This window comes from Megalobrama amblycephala, linkage group LG5, assembly GCF_018812025.1.
Source record: "Megalobrama amblycephala isolate DHTTF-2021 linkage group LG5, ASM1881202v1, whole genome shotgun sequence".
NCBI classification, from domain to species: domain Eukaryota; kingdom Metazoa; phylum Chordata; class Actinopteri; order Cypriniformes; family Xenocyprididae; genus Megalobrama; species Megalobrama amblycephala.
The window spans coordinates 1,528,368-1,555,838 of NC_063048.1; the positions used below are offsets into that span (position 1 = coordinate 1,528,368).

Genomic DNA, 27,471 nt, shown 5'->3' on the forward strand with positions numbered 1-27,471 from the left:
TGTTCCCCAGGTAAGAGATGCACACGCACCCGGCCATCCACGTGATGTAAAAGAAAACGTGATTCATCAGATCAGGCCACCTTCTTCCATTGCTCCGTGGTCCAGTTCTGATGCTCACGTGTCCACTGTTGGCTCTTTCGGCGGTGGACAGGGGTCAGCATGGGCACCCTGACTGGTCTGCAGCTATGCAGCTCCATACGCAACAAACTGTGATGCACTGTGTATTCTGACACCTTTCTATCAGAGCAAGCATTAACTTCTGGAGCTACAGTAGCTCGTCTGTTGGATCGGACCACACAGGCCAGCCTTCGCTCTTCACTATGTCAAGAAACAAATGAAAGTGAACAGCACATTTAGCAAAAATGAAATAATTTTGACATGTAAATGGCTACAGGTTGTCCAACTCAAAAAAAAAAAAGTGATTATCACAAAATAACATTTGAAAATCACTGTTTAATAAATGTTTGCAGTTTTCACAGCTATACAACAAATTGAATAAGTCACAGAAATAGAGGTTATGAAATTGTTTGTTGCATAAAATGTATCACATCTAGTGATAAGTCCATGTACAGGAAGTATAAAAATCATATATATATATATATAGTAGATAACTATAATAAATTGGCAAGATGTAAACAGTTCATACATATGTGCATACATGACGCCTGCGTCAGAAAAACAAAAAAACGCAACTGAAGGCAGCAAATGGTGAATAAACGTTGAGACAGTCCATGAAGAATCATCCAGTTAACAGGGCGAGGCCACAACATGCGTGTCCAACCATTTGATGAGTGTTTTCATGAATTCATAACAAACTATTGACAATTCTTTCCTAAACAGACTAAAATAAGGCACTTTATGACCACAAAAAAAAAAAAAAAAAAGTTTTACAGGAGAAAAACAATCCCATAAACGTTTTGTAACTGCCAACACACAGCCCAATGTACTGAGGCCATCATCAGTGTGTTTTACTTGTTGCTTTGTTTAGTCGCAACTCTCCAACCTTCCTTAAAATGTCCAAGTGCTTCAAACCAAGTGCTTCAGCTAGCTGGAGAGGAGCTAACCTGTAAACAGTAACATGGAAATGTGTGGTCCTTCTCATTCGGCCTCCACCTGCTCCAGGAGAGGGTTGGCCTCTTTCTCAGGGCTCTTAATGCTGTCCGTCCTCACGATGCAGGTGGGCCGATGGCGATTGAGCATCAGGATGAGCTGCTGTCGTTCGTGCTTCAGCTCCTCGATCTGTGACTTCAGCTCCGAGTTCATCATCTCTAGACGCTCAGATTCCTTCAATGCAAGAGTTGAGCGCACGTTAATACACGGGCTCTGTGAGTGGACTCAGTGCTGAGGCTTTTACGTAGAGCACTTACCCTTTGGAGATACTCTGTTCTTTCTTTCTTTTTGTTTCGACATCTTGCTGCTGCCACTTTGTTTTTCTCTCGCCTTCTTTTCCTCCTCTCTTCCTCTTCATCTTTCTGGCAACAGCAAAAATGAAGGCTTTTTTATAAAAGTCTACTAAATTTCTTACAATCTGCCATTAAAGTAATTCATTCGTTTAGGAAACAATGCTTTTCTTACTTAGTATTTTTGTCTTGTTTCCAGTCTAAACACCTAAAAATTCTTAAATCTAGGTGCTTTTATAAGATAAGTAAAATGACATAATATATATTTTTCTTGTTTTCTGGGGGAAAAAAAGTCTAAATGTTCTTGGCAAAATTATCTGAAAAATAACCTTTTTAACCAAATAACCATTTCAAACAGAAACAAGATTATTTTTCTCACCCCATTGACAGATAAGTTGGCTTGTTTTAAGCAAAAACTCACTTCATTTTGATTTTTTTTTTTTTCCCAGAAAAAAGAAAGAAATATGTCATTTTATTTATCTAGTAAAAGCATCTAGATTTAAGAATTTTTCGGTATTTAGACTGGAAACAAGACAAAAATACTAAATAAGAAAAGCATTTTTTCGCAATGAACATTCAGTTTTCACCTTTACATTTAAGGAAGTTGCATGCAATATTTAAAAAAAAAAAACTAAAAGAGAGTAAAAATATAGTTGCAAACTATAAATTTACCATTATTCAGAGCTTTATAATTTTTGAGAACTAGGTGACATCCATGCATATAAAGTGTTCATTTCCGGTTGGGTTTTATATAAATATGTGATGCAAATCAAAGAAGAAAGGGAAAGACCTTGAAAAAGTATTAATCATAGTATTCTGCAGGCTAGAGTGAAAAAGCTTCCTGTTTGCCTTTAAATTGTGCAACACAAGAATTAACTGAAATATCAACAGGCTTTTGCTGAATTAAAGATATAGTACAGTAACTGTAGTCAGTGGGAAATAAACACCATTAGTCTCTGAACACATAAATCAAGCCTGGACAGATGGAGAGTATGAAATGCTTGTCGTTTTAGAGCAAAAATAACGCAAGTCATGTATAAAGGTATCATACAAACTTCTTTAATAAATCACATTCAGTCAGTCTGCATCAGTCAGCAACTCTTTGCTCAGATGAAACCTGTTTCCTTTCATTTGCACTGTTCATTTATAGCACATATGCTTTTAAAATCCTAATGCAATACTAACATAACCAATATGTAATAGGCATTTTGATATAAAATATTTATATTTCCATTTTAAAAAATCTGTATTTATAATAAAATGAATATTTTTGAGTACCAATTTACCATCCTATAGTACTTTGTCATGACATTAATTCAGTTAACTGTGACTGGATGATTTTCATGTGTTTACCTGATCCCATCTCTGCTCTAGTCTATATATCATCAGTGTAGAGGTTTGTTTTACCTGTCACTGTAAAAATAGCTTGATAGAGTTGGGCGAGAGAGCATTTCATTTGTGCTTTAAAGGATTAGTTCACTTCAGAATTAAAATTTCCTGATAATTTACTCTGCTCCATGTCATCCAAGATGTTCATGTCTTTCTTTCTTCAGTGGAAAAGAAATGAAGGTTTTTGATGAAATCATTCCAGGATTTTTCTCCATATAGTGGACTTCAATGGGCACCAAATGGTTGAAGGTCCAAATGTCAGTTTCAGTGCAGCTTCAAAGAGCTCTACATGATCCCAGACGAGGAATAAGAGTCTTATCCAGAGAAACCATCGGCCATTTTCTAAAAAAAAATAAACATTATATACTTTTTAACCACAAATGCTCATCTTGCACTGCTCTGTGATGCGCCACGCATGACGTAATCATGTTGGAAAGGTCACGCGTGACGTAGGCGGAAGTATCTTATTTTCTCCTCTGACTTCAAAATCGTCCGACATCGTCGTTTTACCTTTTTTTATAAAGGGCATTTGACTTAGTCTTTGCACATTTGCTTTGTAAACACTGGATCGGTACTTCTGATAAAATCCAAGATGAGCATTTGTGAATAAAAAGTATATACATTTTTATGTTTTTTAGAAAATGTCCGATGGTTTCTCTAGATAAGACTCTTATTCCTCGTCTGGGATCATGTAGAGCTCTTTGAAGCTGCACTGAAACTGACATTTGAACCTTCAACCCGTTGAACCCCAGTGAAGTCCACTATATGGAGAAAAATCCTGGAATGTTTTCCTCAAAAACCTTCATTTCTTTTCAACTGAAGAAAGAAAGACATGAACATCTTGGATGACATGGAGGTGAGTAAATTATCAGGAAATTTGAATTCTGAAGTGAACTAATCCTTTAAGTAGATTCACTTTATTATTATTATTATTTCAGAGTGTGTTTCTTTGAAGCAGTGAGTTTCTGTCCACTAGATGGAGTCACTGCAGTTGGATAAGCATGTACGCTCTAAGAAAACACCACCACCTGTGTGTTTTAAAACTGTACAAATAGCTGAACCAAACAGAATTGCTCAATTTTCCCAAACACCCACTGTCGGCTCCGAACTCACACACCTGTAATGATAGAGCTGCACCTTCAAGCTTTCTGATTGGTTGACACACTGGGGAAAAAAACTGGTGTTGGGCTTACTTTGAAACAATTTTTACTCAGAAACAGCTAGTAAAATATACAAACAATTACAAAGAATTCAATTTAATTCAATGTGGCACTGACTTAAAATGTGAAATTTTGAAGTGGAAAGACTGAAATAGCAATAATCTTTGGAAAAATCATTTTCTACAGTTCACATGTATGATGTTCACAGAGACAAATGAGATGTCAAGAAACACGTCATCAGAGAAGAGAAGAGATGTCGCTGAAAGAGGGAGGAGAAGTTATTTTGATTAAAGATTACGAGAAACATGAATTTAAAACAATGATTTGCATGGATAAATCATTCATAATAAATACTGCAATATTTCATGGCAATAAGAATTGTCAATTTTGATATCATAGTGGATTTAAAGCAGCTCCACTTTTTAGTTTTCCTGCAGATTAGTCATTTAGATCCATAACTGGGTCACACTGATGTGAACTAGTTCAAGTAAATAAAGAGCTGTCTCCTCTATCTCAATGTAAAGGATGAAGATGCTCACCTCAGCTTTAATCGGGAGCGGCCGCTTGCCCAGCTTCCCCAGTAGATGTAACGGGGACAGCATGGCCCCAAGGTTGCAGAGGTCGGCGTATTTCAGGTGTTCAGTTAGTGTGGTGGCAGAAATGCCCACTAGAGGGCCCAGACTGGGCAGTGAGCCCGCCGTCACCGAGGGGTCCGGGATCTGTCCGGGCATCACGTCACAAACGCCCGTGACCACAGCTACAGAAAAGACAAGACGTTTCGCAATGTAAGACAAATATGTAGAAATTTTTGCAATAAAATGAATTATCAGTCGCATATACATTATTATTATTATGAGTTGCAAAAGAAAAAATCTGATTGAAGCTAGAGTTTGATTACAAACCTTTAATGCTTTTTAAAACTGCCCCTATTATGCTGTTTTAAAGGTTTCTTTCTTTCTTTTTTTTTTTTGAGTCTCTTACAACAGGTTTACATGCATGCAAGGTCAAAAAACATTTCAATTTTCTCATAATATCCACTGCAGCAACAGCTCTTTTCTCTCAGTGTCTGAAACGGTTCAATAAAGGATTCGGACTCTCTAAACCCCGCCTTTCTGAGAGCTGCTCTGCTCTGATTGGTCAGATGGCCCAGTCTGTTGTGATTGGTCTACCACTTAAAGTGCATGTAGGTCACAATCAAAATTATAGCATGAAGAATATTCATATTGTATTCAAATGAATTTCTTCCAAATATATTCTCATATTTAAAATTACATAAAGAAATATATTGTGTGAGGGCAGGTGAGAGTCTCCATATCCTGTGCAAAATAACAGAAAACATTACAAACGTCCCCAAACTACATTACAGACATTTGTCCTGAAAACAAATCCTGTTTGACTGATACGCAGCACATCAGGACATTTCAGATCATGATTCTGTCACATATGCGTAAGCAGATTTAATTTGGATTATTGGTGTCTGTTACAAAGATTACCATGATTTATCCCAGCTAACAAAATATATATTCTAAAAACGTTTTGTTAACGTTCCCATTAAGTTATAAAAATGATATTTTTAAATGTTCCCTGATCATTCAAAATGTTGAACATTAAGGGATAGGGCAGGGATAATAAATCGATTATCGTGGAACGATTCTGAGATTTTCCCAATGCATCGTGATTCTCTCCTGAATCGATTCTGAGCTTAGTTTTTAACAGCAGATGGCGCTCTAGGCCAGTTTTTATCCACATGCTCAAGTGCTCATGAAGAAGAGCGCTTGTGCATTCGGCTGAGTCTGAGAATGTAACCGAGAAGACCGCTCGGTCATGCAGATTTGCACTATACAACATCAGGAAAATCAGGCCCTTTCTAACAGAGCATGCAACACAACTCCTCGTCCCTGGTCATTTCTAGGCTTGATACTGCAATGCTCTTCTGGCTGGACTGCCATCATGCACAATCAAGCCTCTACAAATGATTCAGAACGCTGCAGCACGTCTCGTCTTCAACGAGCCCAAAAGAGCCCACGTCACGCCTCTCTTCATCTCTCTGCACTGGATACCACTTACTGCTCGCATCAAATTCAAGATGTTGACGCTCGCTTACAGATCTACCACAGGCTCAGCACCCTCTCACTCTTACGAGTCTACACTCCTACCAGAAGCCTGCGCTCACTAAAGGAGCAAAGGCTCATGGTACGAAATCACTCTCCAGGACATTCTCGTTCACTGTTCCTCGCTGGTGGAACGATCTTCCTGCCTTCATCCGGAATGCAGAATCCCTGGCAATATTCAAAAGACAGCTGAAAACTTTGTGAGCACTTAACCTCATCTTAAAAAAAACCCAAAACAAACACTATCCTTTCACTTAATGTAATCCCTCTCTATTGTAGCTTATGATACTCTGAGTAATGTCTGAAACTTGTATTGTGAGCACTTCTTGTCTATTTGCCTCTTCATGACGACTCGCTTGTTGTATGCCTCACTTGGATAAAAACATCTGCCAAATGAATAAATGTAAATGTACTCGCACCTCAGAATGCTTTTATGACGTGAGATTAAGTAAACAGCTCACTGCAAACATTCACATCAACTTTTTTGAACTTTATGAATGATTATTTCATAGAAAGTTCGAGCGGTGTGTGTATCGAGTTCAAGTACGGCTGTTTCTAAAGCACGCAGCGCCATCTGCTGTTAAACACTAAGCTCAGAATCGATTCGAGAGAGAATCGCGATGCATTCGGAAAATCTCAGAATCGATCCAGAATCATTTCTCGATTCGTGATGCAACGATTTATTGTCCCAGCTCTATTACGGGAACATTCCAATTTATCATTTTGCAAACATTTTCTGAACATTCTGAAACAAAAAAAATAAAATGTTTCAGAAAAAAACATTCCATGAATGATGTATAAATGATGAGTTTGTGCTAATGGTTTGAGAACGCTTTGAAAGACCAGATAACTTTGAACGAATGTTTTATTAACATTACTGGAAGAACGTTAGATCATAACTGTGGAGATGAAATCCTGCAAAATCAATCCACCTTCATTTTTGATGTCACCATCACCAAGTATTACGCTCTGCAGAAAGTCAAACTACCAATGAATTACTTATAAATTAAGATGGTGTATTAAACCAGAATACGAGAAAGTAAGGCCATATTCACACAGCAGCAGAATATGATTGTCAGTCCTGTATTTGAGTCCTTAAAGGGTTATTTCATGCAAAAATGAAAATTCTGTCATTAATTACTCACCCTCATGTCATTCCACACCTGTAAGACCTTCATTCATCTTCAGAACACAAATTAAGATATTTTTGATATTACTTTGGTAATAAAACTAAGAGAATACAGGTTTGACTCCCGCTGCACGTTCATCAAGACAGTATTCAAGACGAGACGCTAGTGTAAGTTGTTTGAACGGGACATTTCGAGACTCACACCTGTAAGTCAATGCAGTCAATTCCAAAAAATGACCGTGTGACTCTATTATTATTGAAGAACTGACACACATCATCTTCTTAAAAAGTCAAATACTTTAAAGTGAAAATTAAACCAAAAGTAATACAAAATTATATTTTACAAAGTCCTAAATACATGAGTTAACGACTTATCTTTAATGAATAAAAGTCATATGTGCAGAAATACCAACAAAGCAGGTTTTGTCCAGATGCTCAATCTGTCACTGGAATCCATCATGCCGACTTTCCCAAAAATAATAAGGAACTAAACAATAAATAAATGTTTTTTAAGTGATATGACCTTTCATGTAGTGTGTAATAGAGCTGTTTGTGAATGTAAAAGTTTCAAAGATCAAAGTGCAGATAAATGGAGTTATTTTCTCCCAAAAGAAAGAAGTCATTTTGTCATTCAGTAATTCCAGTCTCACTTCCTACACATTTCTTATGTACCTTACGTAAGATTTGCATAATGCCAGCCTATGGTCTTCATTGGCTGAACAGCGTCTGCTTAGCCCCGCCCTCAAACACAGAGTCTGGTCGTGTTGTTCATGTCGAAGCAAATCCACTTTGATGAGATTGATGCGGTAAATTGATGCGTTTTTTTTCGCCAATCACAACAGACTGAGCCATATGACCAATCAGAGCAGAGCAGACTCTCGAGAAGGCGGGGTTTAGAGAGTCTGAATCTTTGATCGAACCGTTTCAGACACTGTGCGAAAAGAGCTGATGCTGCAATGAATATTATACTTTGACTTTATGAACCTTTAAAATATCACATTAGGGGTACTTTAACTAACCAACATTGATGTTGTATATACACACCGGTCTCCAATTATTGTACTGAACACATTGTGCCCATGCACTGTCTATTCTGCACATATCTGTCTCCACATCTGACATATGTATAGAATACGAGCACTTACAGACCCTTGGCAAGAGAAGCTGCTCTTTTCCCCTTTTTTATGAGAGGCACAAAACTAGACCCAGACACATTCTCCTTAAAGCCGTGGAGAGCAGAACTGAGCACGCCAGCCAAGATCCGCCCGCTGCCCGTGTTTCCTCCATCCAAATCTGAGTACAGTCCTCCATGTCAGCCGAGAGGAATGTGGCCGCAGAGGAACAGGACAATGTCATCGGCCTACACAAGTCCTCCTCAAACACAAAACCTTTCAGATGTGCGTTCTGTAGCTGGAGAAAACTATTTTTAAGAAAACTTTCTCACAGCCTGGCTGTTCATGTCCTTCCATCCTCACAGAGAAAGTGACCAACACGAATGTGCTTCTTGAAGAAACTGCCTCACTATGACAAGAAATCACTGCCATATGTGAGCCGCTGCATGGCACACACAACGTCATGACTCAGAGGAAGTTTAATTAGTCTTTGCTCAGGCGAGCCGTCATTGCTCAGACTGAACGTTAGTCATTTCAACAAACATCCTAACCTCAAGTAGGCTCCTAACTAAAGCACGTCGCTCGTCAGGCACCATTTGTGTCACAGAGAGATAACTCAAATTATGCGGCTTGTAGAGAAGTGTGCTTTTACTTTTTTGAGAGGCTTTTTCCAGCCAGACAATACAAAATGAGCAAAAATATTGAAGGAAGGACCCGATTTTATGATAAATTTTGGCAGCCGAAAATACATTTCATTAGTGCTTCTCTGATGGTGCACTTTTAATAACGTTGAGCATTTATTTTGTGAACAAACAGGTAAATTACTCGAAGCGAGTGATGAAGCGAGATCTTTAAGTCGTTTATGCGTAAACAAAACTTAACTTTGTTAATTCAATAATGTCAAGCTTTGTTACTTTCAGATTTCAAATTCTGTCAATTTTAAAATTAACTTCAAACAAAAATATCGCTTTGGCACTCTTTAGGCCGTTTGTCCACCAAAGCATTTTTAGCCCGCTGAAAATCAGCACGTGTTTTTACGAGTGTCTGATTTCACTGATCGTTTGTTTCTGAATATGAAAATGTCAACACAATGTAAGGTATTTACTCTGGACCTTGTTTTAAATGACTTTGTTCTATTGTTGTGCTTGTTGTTGTCATCTGTTGTCATTGTGCAAGCGGTACATGGCGGTTGGTTGGTGTTGTATTTGTCCCGCCCCTCCTCCACTCTGATTGGACGGCTCGGTAAAAAGGGACAGTGATGAGCACTGCATTTTACTCAGTTGAACATTTTTCAACTCTCAGCGTCCAGAAAAAAACTCTGAAATATAGGGCTGCATGATATTGAAGAGAAGTGCAATAAGCAATAACTTATTAAATATTGCGATATGTGATATGATAATGTGCAAAACAAAAATGTAATAATCAAATGTAAAAATAAAACTGCTTAGTCTTCACTGTATGAATTAAACACTGGTTTTTTGTCTTTTGTTGCTTGATTAACATTACTGACAGCAGGTTTATTAGGCTGCTGATAGCTAATGCGCGGATCCAATATTTTGTTACGCGTGTGTTTTCTTTCTCAGCTGTTTATGTTCACTAAAACCGACTGTTTACATGAATACTCACCAAGACAGGCATCATTTTGTGTGTTTGGCCATATAAGCTGTGGAAGAGAGCTGGATTCGGGTTTGCATGCTGTCTGAGAAGCGGCTTTCTGTGTGCATGTGAGTACCACATTGCGCTCTTTTTCGTGGCTTGTTGCGCTTAACCTTTTTAACCTTATGCATATCACACATATGTAACAGTCATATGTCCAGTCTGTTCTCTGCTATCTGCCTAAAACCTAAAATTTTGACTTTAACTTTTTGAATCACTCAGTTATATGTGATATGCATATTTGCTATATTACAATAATTTCGATATATTGTGCAGCCCTAGTGAAACAGATGCTCAGCACCTCGTCACGCTGACGCGACGCTCCCATTGAAAACACAACATTAAAATACACTGACTTTAGGAAAACACTTTGGTGGACACACATCCTTAACATTAGATTTAAAAGTGAACTGTTTGTCATGTTCTGATAATAAAGGATAGTTTAAAATCATAATTAACTTAGGAACATAAATCTGCCTTTAAACGTGTGATAATTATCAATATCAACTGATATGAATTGAAAAAATGTATTGTGCTAAGTTTTTTGGACATTTCACCCAGCCCTACATTTACAGAAAATCTGTCTCTAGCCCTTAAATGCATGACTGTTTCGCCAATCATTCTTACATATTCGGGTCTTTATCGACCCGGATCTATATCTAACACGGATGGATCTCTACCTGTCGCGATAATATAAAATATTAGAGTAACAATTACAGAAGAATAAAATAAATCATATTTTGTTACGTTTTGGAGCTTGAAAGGGCTCCGTTTGAGCAGATGTTTTATGCCATCATCACTGTCCTCGTCAGAGCTCATTTCCCAGTAAATTCAGCAAATAATAGGCTAGTTTTATGTTTGAGGTCACGAATATGAGCCCATTCGCGATCTCAAACATATTCTCAAAACTATATAATTTTCAACATCTTCAAAATCAATATTTCGATAGCTAACAGCTTCACCAGATCCATCCAGTAAGAGTTACAGTCATATTTGATTGCGTTCAGTACTTGCTCTGCAGTAAATCGCTGAGCCATTTCATGTTTCTCTTATTATTTCGTTTTCTGTCTAAATGAGTCGTCACTTCAGCATTGTGTTTCAGACATTGCCACCTTGTGGAATAAAGGTGAACTGCACTTATTCAGTCATCTAAAATTCAATTATTGTTGTGCAGAAAAAATACACGTACACTCATACACACCTCGGGTCATTAGCGACCCTATACAATTTTTACAAAAAATGAATTCAAAAATAGGCATTCTTTTATAATTTTATGATTTTTTTTCTTGCTATATTCTTTATAATGAATTGATTGAGGAATACCAAGAAGGTTGATGTCTAACTTTAAAAAATGAACGAGGAGGAGGGTAGTGAATGACATCCCGGGTCACTAAAGACCCGAGGTATGCATTTAAGGGTTAAAGGGGGGGTGTAATGATATTTCATGCATTCTGACTTATTTACAGTTGCATTCTCATGCTAAACATGGCCAAAGTTTCAAAACACAAGTTGGGCGTATGACAGAGTATTTCCGTGCCAAATATACAACATGTGTCTCGCCGATTTTTTTTTTCAAGTATGCATCAACGCGTTTTGTTCGGGTTACAAAAGCCGAGAGATTTTTCTAGTTCAGTAGTCAGGGCACTGATCAGGGCCACATTCATTTTCACCATATACTGATTCACGACCTAGGGAGCTAGGGAGCTGATTGAGACGCAGGGAATGTCACCAAAGCAGTGTGTTTTTGGTTGTGAGGGAAAGATAACCTTTTTCAGCTACGGGCACGCCAGCATCTTTTGTAAATATGATAAAACTAAAGACTTTTCGGAGATATGAAGGATGCACAACTACTCTACAGGTACTCAGGTTTAACATGAGATTGGCAGAAACTGTGTGTTATTTCAACGACCAAAGTTGAGTTAACAAGTAAAAAGTAGTTAACAAGAAAAAATAAGTACTACCTATAGTACATATTCATAATTTAACCTGTTGTCTTCACGTTTTAAATGTATATGTTTGAATAAATTTAAAGTTTTTCACAGTCACCGTTTAACTGCTTATATTTTAACAACGAATTGTAGTAGAAACATCATTATATCATCAAAAGGTTTATATAAAAACTGCTTTATGTGCAGTTTAAATGCTTGCCCAGCTAACAGGGAATGTTCTCAGAAAGTTCTGGCAAGGTTCTCTCACAGTTATGAACTAACATTCTTCCAGTAACGTTAATAGAGTGTTTGCTCAACGTTATCTGATCTTTCATAATGTTCTCAAAACATTAGACCAAACACATTATTCATACATCGTTCATGGAATGTTTTTTCTGAAACACTTTGGTTGGACGTTCATCTAAATGTTACAATGTGTTTCAGAACGTTCAGAGAACATTCAAATGTAAAGTTCCCATAATGTTTGAGAAATTATAACATGGAATGTTTCCTTAACCAAGAAAAAACTTTTTTTAAGCATTTAAAAAACTGGACATTTTGGTAAAAAAAATCAATTTATCACGACAAAATATCAGACATACATGGAGGTGGGATCTTTTGGATTTGCCAGAAAGTAACCATCTAGAAACAACAAAGAACTACCCTAGAAACCTTAAAGAAAAAATACTCACGAAATATAGTAAGCGGTACATCTGTATGTAGTAAGCGTATATTCCATATAGACATATACTGAATAACTAACTCAGAAACCCCTGATACATAACTAAATCCATCTGCAATATATTAATCAGGAACATTTTGAAACGTGATCAAGCGTGTTTCATGATTCTTCTTTGAGAAGGTGTGTGAGGTGTGCCGCCTTTCTGTCTACAGAACCACAGACTCCATCTCACTAAAAGCCCCGATGGAAAAATGATTTCCACAGTAAAAATCACCATCTTTGAAACTTTTAGCACACTTCCAAATAAAACTCCATACCAAGCAGTCAAGACAAGTATGTATTGAGGGAATGACAGCATGAAGGATTTGGAAAAATAAACAGAATACAACACTGTTCTCTTTGTTTAGATTTTCACTGGAAACTTCTATAGAGCGCCGTAATTCAGAGCTGAGAGAAACCACCGCTCTCTCCGCTGTGACCGCTACCACACGCTTATATTAATATTGTGCTCCATTATCACAGATAATGTGTCGCTCTAATTGATCGATTGCCCGTTCTTCAGTAAATATCCCAGTAATGCTGTCTAACACGCTACAGATATGATGTAACATCACGGATGTGTTTGATTATATTGTTTGTCCAAGTATAATATGGACAACAACCAAAATATATACAATAATCAATCTATAGTGCTTGATTGATTATGTTCACAACTATGTTCAGCAAGTAACTGATTTTAAACTACATCTATTAAAACCACAAACAAAAGTGACTTCAGGAGTTCATATTTAATAAGACATAAATTAGAATCTGGATGAATTAAGAATCAGGATTTTTTTTGTTTAAAACAGAGATCATGTTTCTCCCAAGATTCTGAACAGACAACTAAACAAAATAACATAGAATTTACTAGAGGTTCTGACAAAATATTAATTGCTGCAGTCTATTTAAAAATATAAAATTGATTTGAATTTTTTTTTTAACTATTTGAATGAATAATTCAATAAAGACTTCACTTGTTTCATTACTGGATGAATCCACATTTTTGAAGAATCTCTTCAAAGAATGAACAGTCACTTGTCTCCACCTACTGGTGTAACGATGCAATTGATACAATCGTTATTTGAAGCATCAAGTTACTTTCAAAAGGTGATTTACTCTATTTTGATCGCTACCGTAGACATCAGTGTTTATATCCGAACTATAAACAGTTCTTCTGTGATAATATGAATATTTGTAGCACAGAAATAATGTCACTGTGTGGTTGAAAAGATTGTTTGGGAAGCTGTTTTCTCTCTGGCGCCAACACAGATCTGAATGTTCGCTGTGATTATACTTGTTATCGCGTGGGTGTTTGAATCGAGATTGCCATCTTTTAATGATTAATCGCACAGCTCTTCTACAAATTAATTAAAACATGATTCGGTAGTTGTAATAAATGTTGCTAAATGGTTCAGTCTAATTAAAAAATGTTATGCTTGCTGCAGTATCTTATTGTTAGCATAGCAACATATTAACAACTTATTGTAAGTCACTTCATGTGAGTCGTGCTTCTGCCTGTGAGAGCGTTCAAACGAACCACTTATGAGGTTCCAACAAGGTAAAGCTTTCGAAACACAAAATCTGAGTGATTTTCCCCTGTTTCTAATTATGAAAGTGACTGGAATTTCATCCTACATCAACACTTCAGAACTGACACTAACCAAACTTTTTCAAACATCAATTTAAAGTTTAAATTTTAAATCGTTTTTTAAAGATGTGTTAAACTGTGTTTTAAAGAGGAGGTTGATTATGATTTGACTTTTTTAACTTTAGTTAGTGTGTAATGTTGCTGTTTGAGCATAAACAACATCTGCAAAGTTACGACGCTCAAAGTTCAATGCAAAGGAGATATTTTCTTTTACAGAAATCACTTTTTGAGGACTGGTAGGGACTACAAGCTCCTTCTTGAGTTGGTGACATCACAAACCCCAACATTTACATAAACCCCACCCCCGAGAACACACAACAAAGGGGGCGGGGCCATGTTGGGCTGCTTTAGAGAAGAGGAAGAGTTGTTGTAGTAGAGTGTTGTTGACATGCCGTCATTTTACGCCGGACTGCTTCACAAACGAGGCTCAATTCAACACAAAAGATGAACATGACGGCACATGCTAGTGGATGAGTTGAATCAACTCCACAGCAACTACATCAATTTATCCACTAACCATTCAGAAACGTCTAAAAGTTGTAACTTCTTCCTGAGTCTCTCCATCAGTGTCGACTCCGGTTTGAACAATGTAAGGCTGAACACCGCTACTGACAATCCTCATTTTGGCTGCGTGAGATTCTCCAGCTTTGTTGTTGTTGAGCTGTTAAAGCTCCGCCCTCTTCTGGAAAGGGGGCGGGAGCAGCAGCTCATTTGCATTTAAAGGGACACACACTAAAACGGCGTGTTTTTGCTCACACCCAAATAGGGGCAAATTTGACAAGCTATAATAAATGATCTGTGGGGGATTTTGAGCTGAAACTTCACACACACATTCTGGAGACACCAGAGACTTACATCTATAGGTCCTCTTTAAATAAATGTTGAAACACTGATAACCACATTTCTGCATTGACAGAAAGTGTTTTCACAGACAACAGATGCTGTTCCATGAATGAATGCAGTTTAAAGTGGTTTCATATGTATTTAAAACTAAACACTCTTCTGAATCTTCACATGTTGTGTTAACGAATATAGTATCAAAAGATCACTTTACAGAGTTTAAGTTCATGCCTGAGAGCGTCATAATACCTTGCATCACTGCAGTTTATTTACAGCGACATATATTTGAATAGAATTACTGTTTATCACGTATAGCTGTGTGTCATAATCAACGTTCCTAGATCCGTCAGCGCAGTAAAGGTCAGTGTCATTTCGTTGCATTATGCATGCCGTTATAATAGCACAGTTATGCAATGAGAAACAGTTTCACACATTGCTTCCAGATTTTATCGCCCACTTCTTTTTGAGTGGAACTGAAACCCTTTTCTGAACCACTGCAATGCTTGCTGGGCACTGCTTATCTACAAAGAGCACCACAGTTCATTTAACTTTGTTGTGATGTAACTTGCAGCACTTAAGTTTCAGATCATGTTTTAAATAATCACATTCGGATGATGGATATCCAACTGCTGCAGAACTGCATACTGATCCAAATTTGAACCTACAATAGAAATCTTGAATTTAAAAAAGTTTGCCCACAGCATTACAGCCCACATGCATCCCTTTCAATGATTACAAGCTGAATGCATTGTGTGTGACACCGGACAGTACAGTGAAATAATAAGGTAAAGATGACCAAAATATGAATGTGCATTTGCACCACGCCCTACAGTGACTCAATGATCTCAAAGCGGAAGTTTCTCTTATGTAACATGAACTTCAGCTTACAGCGGTGTTGAGTCTGTCTGTCTGTCCCATCATCGCGATATATTAAGAAGCGAACGTTCCCAATATAGGCTACAACTATGGCTGAGAGAAATGCGTTCAAATATGGAAATTAAGAGGTATTTAAGTTGCATTTAACGCATGCAGCCACAGCAACATAATCTACTGATGTTATTTAAATAAATACCCACATTGCTTATTTTGCAGTGTAACATTTTTTGCTTGCATACACTCGGGCTGTGTCTCAAAACCTAGCGAGTTCCCTACATAGAACGCGTTTTTGCGCATCTCAGCTGAAACGGAACGCGCGCCTGATGTCCGATGCTGCTGCGCGCCTCCGATGCGCAAAAACGCGCTCAGTCTAGGCGGCTCTCTGTGCTTTGAGACACAGCCGTGGAGAAATGCAGAGCCTGGACTCGAAGCCGTGCAAAAGTTGTCAAAGTTGGCCTCTTACCTGACTTTGGTCTCGAGGTGAGCGAGTGGAGTCCCTTTGTGACGTCAGCTGGAGGTCGCGAGTAGATCTTGAAGAGCGGGAATCGTTGCATCAGCTCGAGTCTCGAGCGCTGATCCCTGATCGGGAAGAGCGAGGAATGCGGAAGTCAGACGTCAGCAGGGAGGATGAGAAATGAACTGCAGGGAAAACACACATGGAGAAGTGGAGAAGTGAGGAGCAGAGTCGCTCCACCCCTTAGAAACCAGAAAACAAACATTCCGCTCACTGTCAGCGCTTTACATTCCCTCCACAAGCAGAAGTGCTTCTGAGACAGAGCTGTGCTGCAGGCGTTGATGTGGAGCGATTCTAGCCCTTCATCATTCAGTGCCCCATCAGAAAAAAAGGGTCCCCGTTTTTTGATACTCTTTTTGAACGGATTTATGAATAGAAATTGCCTTTACCTGCAGTACAGATGAATAGCATGAGCCTGCAATCCCAGAGGCTGCAGTTTCAGGACTGCATACAGGATCCTATTTTATTGTTGTTGTTTGTATGCAATAGCACTCTATACTTTATACTTCTCCAAACCAACCATAACCCTGAACATAACGCTGAATGTTGAGGGAACGTTCTCCAAACCAACAGGGAACTTTTTATTTATGTAAAGAAAACTTTCATTTTGACTAATCAACAGAGAACATGTCTGTTCTGAGAACCAGAAACTAACGTTCCCAGAACGTTCTGGAACCAAAAATGGTTAGCTGCTCGTTAGGTAATCCTCCTGAAAAATTTAAACCTAATTTGTTTCAATATATGAGTTCAGATTCTGGTTTTAAATTCAGTTTTCAGTCCTAATTTTTCAACACGGAAGTAAGTGATTTTTGCACAGCTAAAATAACATGGAAGCAGCTGAACCTGAAAGCCTTGAAACCATGAAATCACATTTTTTTAAATTGAATATTGCAGTGTTTATTCTAAATTATATATCGGTGCACATCATTATTGTGTTAAATTCATGTTCCTCATAATCTTGAATCAGAATATCTTCTCCATCTTCTCTTCTCTGATGATGAGGGCGAGGCAACCTGTCACTCACATGAGATCCACCAATAGCAAGCCACAACCATCACATGAAATATAAAATAAACAATGAGAAAACACTCATATTAATGTTAGATGTACACCACAGAAGAAAATGACATTGTAATCTGGGGAAGCAGATGGCAGGCAAAGACACGGATCTAAATGCAAAGGGTAAATTATTGAATACAAAAGCTAAACAAGAACTGGGAAACAAGGAATGTGGGGAACAGGAACACAGACCATCTACTCAACCACTGTCAGAGGACAGAGAGAAAACACAAGGGCATGTACACATGGGTAATACACTAACAAAACACACCTGGAGCAATGAAGAATAATCAACGGTGAAAACTACAAAGAACTACAAAGATGGAACCGGAAACAGGAACAGAACAACATAAGAGTCCTGGGAACATGTAACAAACATCATATGATGCTGGTCACATGGTGAGGAGTTGTAGGAAGGTCATTGGAAACTATTTGTTGAAAATATTTTTAATTAAAGTTACAATGAAATCAAAATTGACTATTCTTATTTTTATTGAATAATGTCATCATTATTATTGTGTTAAATTCATGTTCCTCATAATCTTGAATCAGAATATCTTCTCCTCACTCTTGCAGCATCTCTTCTCTTCTCTGATGACGAGGGCGGGGCAACCTGTCACTCACATGAGATCCACCAATAGCAAGCCACAACCATCCAATCAATTCCCCACAGACAAAATCAAGCCCCACCCTACATTTCTTCTTGTTCCAGAAGCCATTTCACTCGTATATACGGCACAATAGAGGAGAAAAGACTAATGCAACTTTAAAAATAGAGTGGAAAGCAGGTCTCCTCTGATGCAGTAGAATTAGCAGGTCCTAGAAATGCAGCTTCTGCTTCAGGATTACCTTCAGATTCGTTCACAAGCTGCATGCATGACTGCTTTATTGCGAGCAAATGACTGAAGTAAATGTGTGTGTGTGTGTGTTTGGTGAACAGACTTTCACCAAAACAATAACAACCCATATTTACTATAACTGAAATACACCAAGTTTTATTTCATTAAATCAACACTACCATATCAACAAATCATATACCTCGGCATTTACCGTACATCGGTTTCTTTAAGGTACTTCATAAAATACCATGGCACTACCTTGGTACATGTCCATAACATGGTAAGCTACTATATTAATTTGTTTCAGTTGAATGACTTTTTTTCGCTCATCCTCCATATTTATCACCATAAACAGGGCAAAGTAATGGAGGTGAATACAAAACACATCAACAGAGATACCGATGCCACGATGAAAGGTTGAACATGGATTTGATCCATTCCAGGTGCCAGAAAACATTCTTACAGATCTGAAGTTTGCACCGACCCTATACCAAATCTAATATAACACCCGGTGACAGGGTCATGGGCGGCCGAGGCTCATTGAAGGCTGGCCCGTGTGGTCTGATCCAACAGACGAGCTCCTGTAGCTCAAACTGCTCCAGAAGTTAATGCTGGTTCTGATAGAAGGATGTCAGAATACACAGGGTCAGGCCTCGACGGGTCAGGGCTGTTTTGCAGCAAAAGGGGACCAACACAATGTTAGGAAGGTGCTCATAATGTCATGCCTGATCGGTGTATACAGAGATGGAAAAGTACACATTTAGAAAGGATAAAAGGCAACAAAATTTTGAGCTGCAAATGATACTTCAAAATTGTCCAATGACACACCATTTTTCTAAATGTAAATGTTTAGCATGAGTCCACATGCACATCTTATGATCACATATCTTATGACATTAATAATTGCAAAGGGATTTTTGGACTTCTCTTTTATTCTGACAGTAGGAGGGAGTGATTTCCTTCGGACGTCAGATGTCTCTTTTGACACCAGTTGTAATCGTCCACATGAGCCATTGGTGCTTGGATCCATGGCTTGCGACTATATTTGTTAGATAATACCGTAAATCACATCCAATAAAAGCACACTGAAATAAGATAACCCCATAGGCTGTAACTGAACACACTGGTGTAAGGATGACTGATTAAGCTGTGTGAAAATACATGCCAAATATTAAGCTGTACTTTCTATCAGCGATTTATTTTATAACAAAGGACACAAGAACACCAGTGCATGATTGTATATATCGTGAATATTTATTCAGCAATCAATGCTCATTTTGTTCTTTTCATTTGACAAAGAAGTCAAATTTAAAATGTAGAAAAATAAATTATCATAAAATACATCTCCATCGATATAGCACTGGATGTTTTCATGGAAAACTCTAAACATTTAAGAACAATGTGAAACACAGTCGAATGATGACACTGAGGTATGCGATAACTCCGATGACTGTATATTAAAGCACAACACGAGTCGATAATCTATTGCCATAGAAAACAAACACAAAACTGCAGTCAATTCCACAGAACTTAGCACCAGATCAAACAAATATGGAACTGATACATATATACTATATATGTTATATATATTTATATATATATATATATATGATATCTCGTGCATGCTTTTCAAACCAGAACATAGTTCATATCTGCTCGAATAAGATAATTGTCCATGCTCTTGTATTTGGGCTACATCAAATGTATCTGGAAGAAAGTAATACCCCGACCCTCACACATTACACGGATGCAGCCACAGAACAGCTGGCTTCTCTGGAAGCTTGTTTCCGCCACACAATAAAAAATGAAAATGGTTCTTGCGACTTTTTATCTCACAATTCTGACTTTTTTTCTCACAATTTCGAGTTTACATCTCGTAATTCTGACTTTTTTTCTCAGAATTGAAATGTAAACTCACAGTTGTGAGTAATTACATCTGAATTGTGAGAAATAAAGTCAGAATTGTGAGTTTATATCTAAAAATTCTGACTTTATTTCTTATAATTGCGACTTTATTTCTCAGAATCGTGACTTTATGTCTTGCAATTCTGACTTTATAACTCGCAATTGTGGATATATATTTTGCAGTTCTGAGAAAAAAAGTCACAGTTACAAGATAAAAACTTGCAATTTTAAGTTATAAAGTCGTAATTGTGAGAAATTGTCAGAATTGTGAGCTGACTTTTTTTTAGAAGTGAAAGTTTATATCTCGCAATTCAGACTTTATTTCTCATAATTCTGACTTTATATATAACAAGTCAGACTTTATAACTTGCAATTGCAAGTTTATATCTTGCAATTCTGACGTTATTTCTCATAATTATGACTATTTCTCATAATTCTGACTTTATTTCTCATAATTGCAAATTTTATTTCTCATAATTGCGATTTTATGTCTCGGAAGTCTGACTTTATAACTGGTAATTGCGAGTTTATATCTTGCAATTCTGACTTTATTTTTCATAATTGAGACTATTTCTCATAATTGTGACTTTTATTTCTCAGAATTGCAATTTTATATCTCGGAGGTCTGATTTTATAACTCGTAATTGCGAGTTTATATCTTGCAGTTCTGACTTTATTTCTCATAATTGACTTTAAATCTCACAATTTGGACTTTATAACTCGCAATTGCGAGTTTATATCTCAGTTCTGAGAAAAAAGTCAGAATTGGGAGATGTACACGCAATTGCGAGGAAAAAAATGTCAGAATTTGGAGATACAAAGTCACAATACCTTTTTTATTTTATTTTTTCCATGGCGGAAACAAGCTTCCATAGGCTTTACACCAACATCACACATCTGGACATCATAACACAGCGATATCCAATAGATATTAAGAACAATATCATGACATTACATCATCTACACTTGCATTTATAAGGCAAGAAGGGTTGGAGAGTTGAGGATATCGACGCTAGATTCTGCTTTGGTCACGCCACCTTTGCAACCGTCCAGTCCCTCGGCCAGGGAGTCCAGCTCGGGGCAGGCGAAGGTAAATACAGACAGATAGTTGTTGCAGGTGGGTGTGGAAGCGCTCACCACCGGGGTGCTCAAAGGTTCGAGATCATTGGCCACAGACTTGTACAGGGTTTCCCAGTCCGTGATGCCCAGCGAGCCGGACAGGTCAATGTCGGGGACAGAGCGAGCCGTTTCCGCCGAGACTCGGTCCTCGTCGACGGTGGCAAGGAGCTCGTCCCTGATGTCCAGAGAGGGCTCGAGGTCGCACAAACTGACCTCTGCACTGGAGCACAACAGGATGTTGGAGTTCCCAGAAATAGCGGTGGAAGGTACCGTTGGGATCTCCATGTCCTGCAGGGAAGCGCCATCTTGCGGACTATCCTCTGAGAGTTTGCTGGACGTTTCGGGAGTTGGAAGTGGCTGAGGAGACTCTGGAAACAGGCAGTCCAGCTCTTCAGGCAGTTGGCAAAGAGGTTTATGAGTGGCGAGAACGTACTCAAGCCTCTCCTTTTCCTTTAGGAGATTCTCGATTTCAGCCTGGAGGGCGGCTTTGTCCTCTTCTAGCTTGTCTGTTTCCTGGAGAAACCAAAAACTGGGTTATTCCACGAACAGACAGACTTAAAGGAATTGTTCAACCAAAAATAATTCACTCGCCCTCATGTTGTTCCAAACCTTCATGGCTTAAAGGGACAGTTCACTCAAAAATGAAAATTCTGTCATCATTTACTCACTCTCATGCCATTCCAAACCTGTAAGACTTTCATTCATCTTCAGAACACAAATGAAGATAATTTTAATGAAATCTGAGAGATTGAAAGTCTATTCACCCAAAACTCTGATGCTTCAAAACGTTCATTAAGAGATCGTAAAATAAATCCGTATGAATCAAGTTTAACAGATGATGTAGATATGCGTGTAATCTCTCAACCAGTGTTTCAACCGTGTAAAGACATCAATAAATCAGCTTGAGAATAATATCTCACGTAGCATGACATTCACCACAGGTCAGTCATTCAGTGTCCACAGCATGATAGTTCACTATTTTGAGCATTTCACTAAATATATGCACTATATTAGCTTATATATTCATTATATTTACTTTACCTGTTAGTAATGTCTTAATTATTTAATATGTTCAAATAAATTTGTCATGAAAACAAGTTATGTAAATAATGTGTAAATGATTATATTTAATAAATTAATTGGAGTAGAAACATACTTGAAAAATAGTTTTATTATTACATTGATAAGTTAATGCAAAACCTACCTTATGTGCAATTTACATTTAATAAATTGTAATTAAATGTAAATTCTAATTATAATTTAGTTTATTTAGAGAGAGAGACACAAAAAATAATTTTCCCCCCTACTGAACCGTGACTTCAATACGAGGAACGTACCGAACTGTGATGTTTGTGTACCGTTACAGCCCTATTTTATATGATGAACATTTAATTTAGGTTTTAATTCACATATAAACACTGATCAGTAAACATAAACAGAAGCTCAACCACACTAGAACAAGCCTCATTGTTTTTTGTGAAAGCTTAGACGTGATTAATTAAATCGAATCTATTCCTTATATAAAACGACCAGGTTTCTTCATAAGACTTGGATTAAACCACTTGATTAATTTTGATTTATTTTACAATCTCTCAATGAAATTTGTGACGCATCAGAGTTGTGGGTGAACAGATTCTCTCAGATTTAATTTAAAAGATCTTCATTCTGAACATGAAAGAAAGTATTAGAGGGTTAAGTAATTGATGAATTTTAATTTTTGGGTAAACTATTACCATTTAAGGTTAATAGTTGGTCACATTAATGAATTGCCAGCACAGTTTCACAGGCAAAAAGGTCCACTGACTGTGAAATGTTTTCACATCTCTAGGGTTCTCAGAAGTAGAAGTCATGAAACGTCTAAAGTGGTGAATGGGAGATAACAGCAAATAGGATTTCTTTTGCTCCAATAGCAAAAGAATAAAGGCTCCATTGTCAATAGTGTGCCGATGTATGAAGTTGACCAACATGGCAAATTAGTGAGACCAACTTGAACCCTGATGCAAAATCTGCAAGGGGAAATCTTTTGGCCACACGTGAAATTCTCAACCGTGTGGATTGCTACTGAAATAACTGGATTTCACCTGTGAAAAATCTCTGAACAATGGTAAATGTGACCGCACCTTTCTGATCATTGTAAATATTGCTCTTGTTTGTTTGAACATCCAAACTAGCTCGCACAACAACGGTTACTCAATGAGTTTGGGCGATGGGTCTGTATCTGTCTGAAAACAATCATTATTTCACACTTCACCTTTAAATTTGGGTCTGTTCTTGGTATGACATCAAAAGCCTTGGACAATCCCATCTAACAGGGATCGTTCTCAGAACTTTGGAGAAGGATTCCGGAAAATTTATGAACAAACGTTCTTCCAGTAACATTAATAGAATGTACATTCAACACTCTAAATAATGCTGGGTTAAAAACAACCCAAGTTGGGTTGAAAATGGACAAACTCAGCGATTGGGTTAAATGTTTGATCAACCTGTTGGGTAGTTTTATTCTATTGTTTCAAAAATGACTATATGTCTGGCTTAAAATGAACCCAAAATATGTTGGAAATTAAAAGTCAGACACATAATTACCAGAGGAAACAATAATAATAAAAAGGTGAACATTTATTAATAAGCAATTACATACGTTATCATTAAACTTATTAATAAATGTTCATTTCCAACATATTTTGGGTTCATTTTAAGCCAGACATATAGTCATTTTTAAACAATAGTTGAATTAAATAAAACTACCCAGCAGGTTGATCAAACATTTAACCCAACCACTGGGTTAAAACAACCCAAACACTGGGTTTGTAAATTTATAGTTTTTGTCTTGTTTCTAGTCAAAATATTTTAAAGTTCTTAAATCACGAAGCATTTTCTTGAAAAGTGAAAAATTATTTTCTTGTTTTTCTTGTAAGCAAAATAATCTTATATCAAACCAAAAATAAGATATATAATCTTGTTTTCAGTTTGGATTAAGATTATTTTGCTTTTTTAAGGAAAAACTCACTTAATTTTGACTTTTTTCCTAAAAACAAGAAAATAATTTTTGCTTGTCAAGAAAATGCTTCTCGATTTAAGAACTTTAAGATATTTTGACTAGAAACAAGACAAAAACTCTAAGTAAGAACAGCATTTTTTTGCAGTGTAACCCAACTTGGGTTGTTTTTTAGAGTGAAAGTTATCAATAATGTTCTCTAAACGTTAGCACAACACATTATTTATACAAAATTCATGGGAGGATTTTTTATGTTAAATGTTAATAATTGTTTTAGAACATTCAAAAGTATCGTTCCCATAATGTTCGAAATAATACAATGTAACGTTTTTTAAAAGTTTCGAACGTTCAGAGAACACCCAGAATCGCAATATTTAGTTAGCTTGAATGGCGCAAACCTGCGTCGCATCATGGATTGCTTTTGTAACAGCGTGTGAGTAAACAGAGACATGATTTTGTGAATGAACTGCAGTTATGTAGTGGAGTCTGTACTCACAGCCTGCAGGGTGTCGGTGAGTTCTCTCCGTCTGTTGCGACACTTCGCTGCAGCCATTTTATTTCGCTCTCTCCTGATCCTCTTCTTCTCCTCTTCCTCCGGAGAGAGCTAGTCAAAGCAAGACGAATCGCACTTGTCATCTCGAAGAGTCAGTGCTAAAATACTCGACTTCTATCGCCAATTATTCAAAAGCGTCTTTCCCTGCAATGCGTCTAAAAATAGTCTATTGTTGCAGACTTGCTGTGACCTGAATATAAAGTGGATGCTGCTGGTCTAGGCAACATGCCAAAGCTAGAGCTGCATCCCCATCAATCCCAGCCAGGCACATGCTCCATCACAGAACAGCACGCGTGCCAGACACGCAGACACGTACCTGCTCGCTCTTGCTCTTCCTGGCCGCGCTTTTCCCCTTGTTCCCAGCGTTCTTGCTCTTGCTTTCGGCTCTAGCCAGAGACGGAGACACAGACGTGATGATCGTCGGCTGGACCATCCACTGCAGGTCTGGCGTGCTGGAGATCGCCGTGACCGTCGGGACGAACGAGCCCGGAGACTCGGCATCCGCGCACGAGCCCTGTGATGATGATGATGATGATGATTGCGACGGGAAAATAATTCAGTCCAGCTACATAAACACAACACTGATTTACACGCGCATCTGGGTAGCCAGACTTTAAAGGATCTCTTTATTAATTTACACTTATGACTCTGTCTTTAAATACAGTCGAGCATCTAAAAATAGACTCCTGATCAATATTTAACTTTTGCATTGTCTCTGACGTCAATGCTTACGCAGAGCTGCTGTGGGCTCTCCTCACTGGATTTATTTTGCTCAATGAACAGCTGCATTTTTACAATGCTTTACCAGGTTTCACTGCATTGCAAAAGATGCGCGACACAACATCACATTCAACATCTGATAAAGAGATGAAGCGATAGTGTGCTGGCCTATTCAAAATACGCAAACATTTAATAACACGTAATTCGGAATAACACATCTCCAAAAACTGATTCAGGGATGCATTTGTGTTATGTATTAGCAATTAAAGCACATGCCTCGGATGCCTTGGGTTTTTATGATGATGTATGGCATGAAAGTGAAAGCATCTGTCATACCTGTGAGCTGCTGCTGTCCATCGGCGCATCCGCGCAAGGCTGGTGCGCGCGCGCGTCCCCGGCAGAGTCCGGATCAGTCTTCTCTTTGCTCAGGAACATTTCTCCAGCACTCACGGAAAGACGAAACTATTGACTGGATTCCAGCTCTTCTGGTCCAAGAAGCTCGCTTCGTGATGTTGGAGTCGCTCTCTCCAGGTTTATAAACCTGGTCAGTGACACTCAGCTGCGCGAGCTCCTATTTATAGTGCGCCTGGATTTTATGAATGAAACGGGCCGTACCATTCCGCATGTGGGGAGCTCCTCTGAAGGACATGCGAGGAAAACTCAGTTTTCTGTGCACATTTGTGCATGTTATTGTTTAATCCATTTTCAGCTAAGATTTGCTTTCACTAAAGATTGCTGTAGTGAAGCTGCGCGCGTGAATCGATGGGGAACCCCTGCAAGGACGAAACGTGGTCCGTGCTACATATTCATTCATAAAATTCTGATGGACCCTGATATGCATAAAGACCTTATGAATAATGCATGACGTATTTTAAAACATGATCATTTCATGCAAACTTATGCTCATATTCGACAATACAGCATTTGATCTGTGTTCTGTTGTCATGTTGCATAGCTAATTCAGCAACAAAAAAACTGAAAGAAAGGTAAAAAAAAAAAAGAGAGAAGATATTGGACCGACTTTTTAGTAGAAATAATTTTATTGATGATTATATATTTTGTTAAGCCGTTTTGCAATCGCTTATAGGCCTAATCAAACGTATATTTAATGTGCGTCTCTATCCTCTCCAGTCTCTGCATCTGCACCTGCTCACGTCACGCAGTGACGTAACACTGCCAAACAGGAAAATGGCCATATAAGGATAACTACGTGTTGGGATTCCAGTGCTGAGCATGTGTCTGGGCTGAAGCTGCTGCTGCTTTGTGTTTTGTGCAGTGCATTTGCGTTTTTCCTCTGCAAAACGTGTTCAGACGCCTGTCAGTACAAATGGGAATATTGCGCAGAGAGCATAATATAACTAAGCTGAAAAGGTTCTATAGCCTATATAGTGTTTAATGGCATTATGTCAGACATTTTCTCCATGTAAGAGCATGTTGTGTATTTGTGTAAGGTAGACAGAATGTGAGTTTACAGCATTCAAGGGTTTATGAACTGTGTTTTTTTATTGTTTTATAATGTTTCCTGGGGTGCACTTATAATGTTAGTATGCCTTTTACATCAAAAATTGTCATAATTTAAAAATAAAAGGCATTTTTCCTACTCCGATTTTATCCCTCTGATTTGAAAGCTCTGTTTTAAGGGGCGTGTCTCTGTGAGACTTCAGTGTAAATGCCCACTGCTGTGATTGGCTGACATGTTTGAATATGAAATAGCTAATTACTATTACAGCTCTCAAGGTTAACTAATCGTGAAAAGTGTTGATTATAGTACTATATTTAGATCTATGGCATTAT

The 27,471-nt window shown here is 37.9% G+C and overlaps 2 protein-coding genes across 3 annotated transcripts; both read right to left on the reverse strand.

Annotated features, from left to right (window-relative positions):
- Positions 1–433: 433 nt before the first annotated feature.
- jdp2a (Jun dimerization protein 2a) lies at positions 434–16,667 on the reverse strand. Its single transcript, XM_048190350.1, has 4 exons — positions 16,437–16,667; positions 4,489–4,706; positions 1,368–1,472; positions 434–1,284 (listed from the first exon to the last, which is right to left on the reverse strand). The coding sequence occupies exons 1-4, from the start codon at positions 16,525–16,527 to the stop codon at positions 1,099–1,101; spliced, it is 600 nt and encodes a 199-aa protein (XP_048046307.1). The 5' UTR covers positions 16,528–16,667; the 3' UTR covers positions 434–1,098.
- A 4,440-nt stretch (positions 16,668–21,107) lies between these two features.
- Positions 21,108–27,222, reverse strand: fosaa (v-fos FBJ murine osteosarcoma viral oncogene homolog Aa). Of its 2 annotated transcripts, none has more exons than XM_048190351.1 (4): positions 26,014–27,222; positions 25,274–25,471; positions 24,901–25,008; positions 21,108–21,922 (listed from the first exon to the last, which is right to left on the reverse strand). In XM_048190351.1, the coding sequence occupies exons 1-4, from the start codon at positions 26,110–26,112 to the stop codon at positions 21,263–21,265; spliced, it is 1,065 nt and encodes a 354-aa protein (XP_048046308.1). In that variant the 5' UTR covers positions 26,113–27,222; the 3' UTR covers positions 21,108–21,262. The 2 variants fall into 2 exon arrangements, with proteins under 2 accessions (XP_048046308.1, XP_048046309.1); XM_048190352.1 differs by lacking the exon at positions 26,014–27,222 and adding an exon at positions 25,660–25,997.
- Between the last annotated feature and the right edge of the window lie 249 nt (positions 27,223–27,471).

What these genes read in the sequence shown, in the direction of transcription:
- jdp2a (XM_048190350.1), bottom strand. Translation starts at nt 16,527, where the DNA reads ATGCAACGATTCCCGCTCTTCAAGATCTACTCGCGACCTCCAGCTGAC. An exon ending in CACCTCGAGACCAAAGTCAG is followed by an intron (nt 4,707 to 16,436) that starts GTAAGAGGCCAA and finishes TCTTTTCTGTAG; the next exon opens with CTGTGGTCACGGGCGTTTGT. An exon ending in CGCTCCCGATTAAAGCTGAG is followed by an intron (nt 1,473 to 4,488) that starts GTGAGCATCTTC and finishes TGCTGTTGCCAG; the next exon opens with AAAGATGAAGAGGAAGAGAG.
- fosaa (XM_048190351.1), bottom strand. Translation starts at nt 26,112, where the DNA reads ATGTTCCTGAGCAAAGAGAAGACTGATCCGGACTCTGCCGGGGACGCG. An exon ending in GGAAGAGCAAGAGCGAGCAG is followed by an intron (nt 25,009 to 25,273) that starts GTACGTGTCTGC and finishes TGCTTTGACTAG; the next exon opens with CTCTCTCCGGAGGAAGAGGA. An exon ending in TCACCGACACCCTGCAGGCT is followed by an intron (nt 21,923 to 24,900) that starts GTGAGTACAGAC and finishes TGGTTTCTCCAG; the next exon opens with GAAACAGACAAGCTAGAAGA.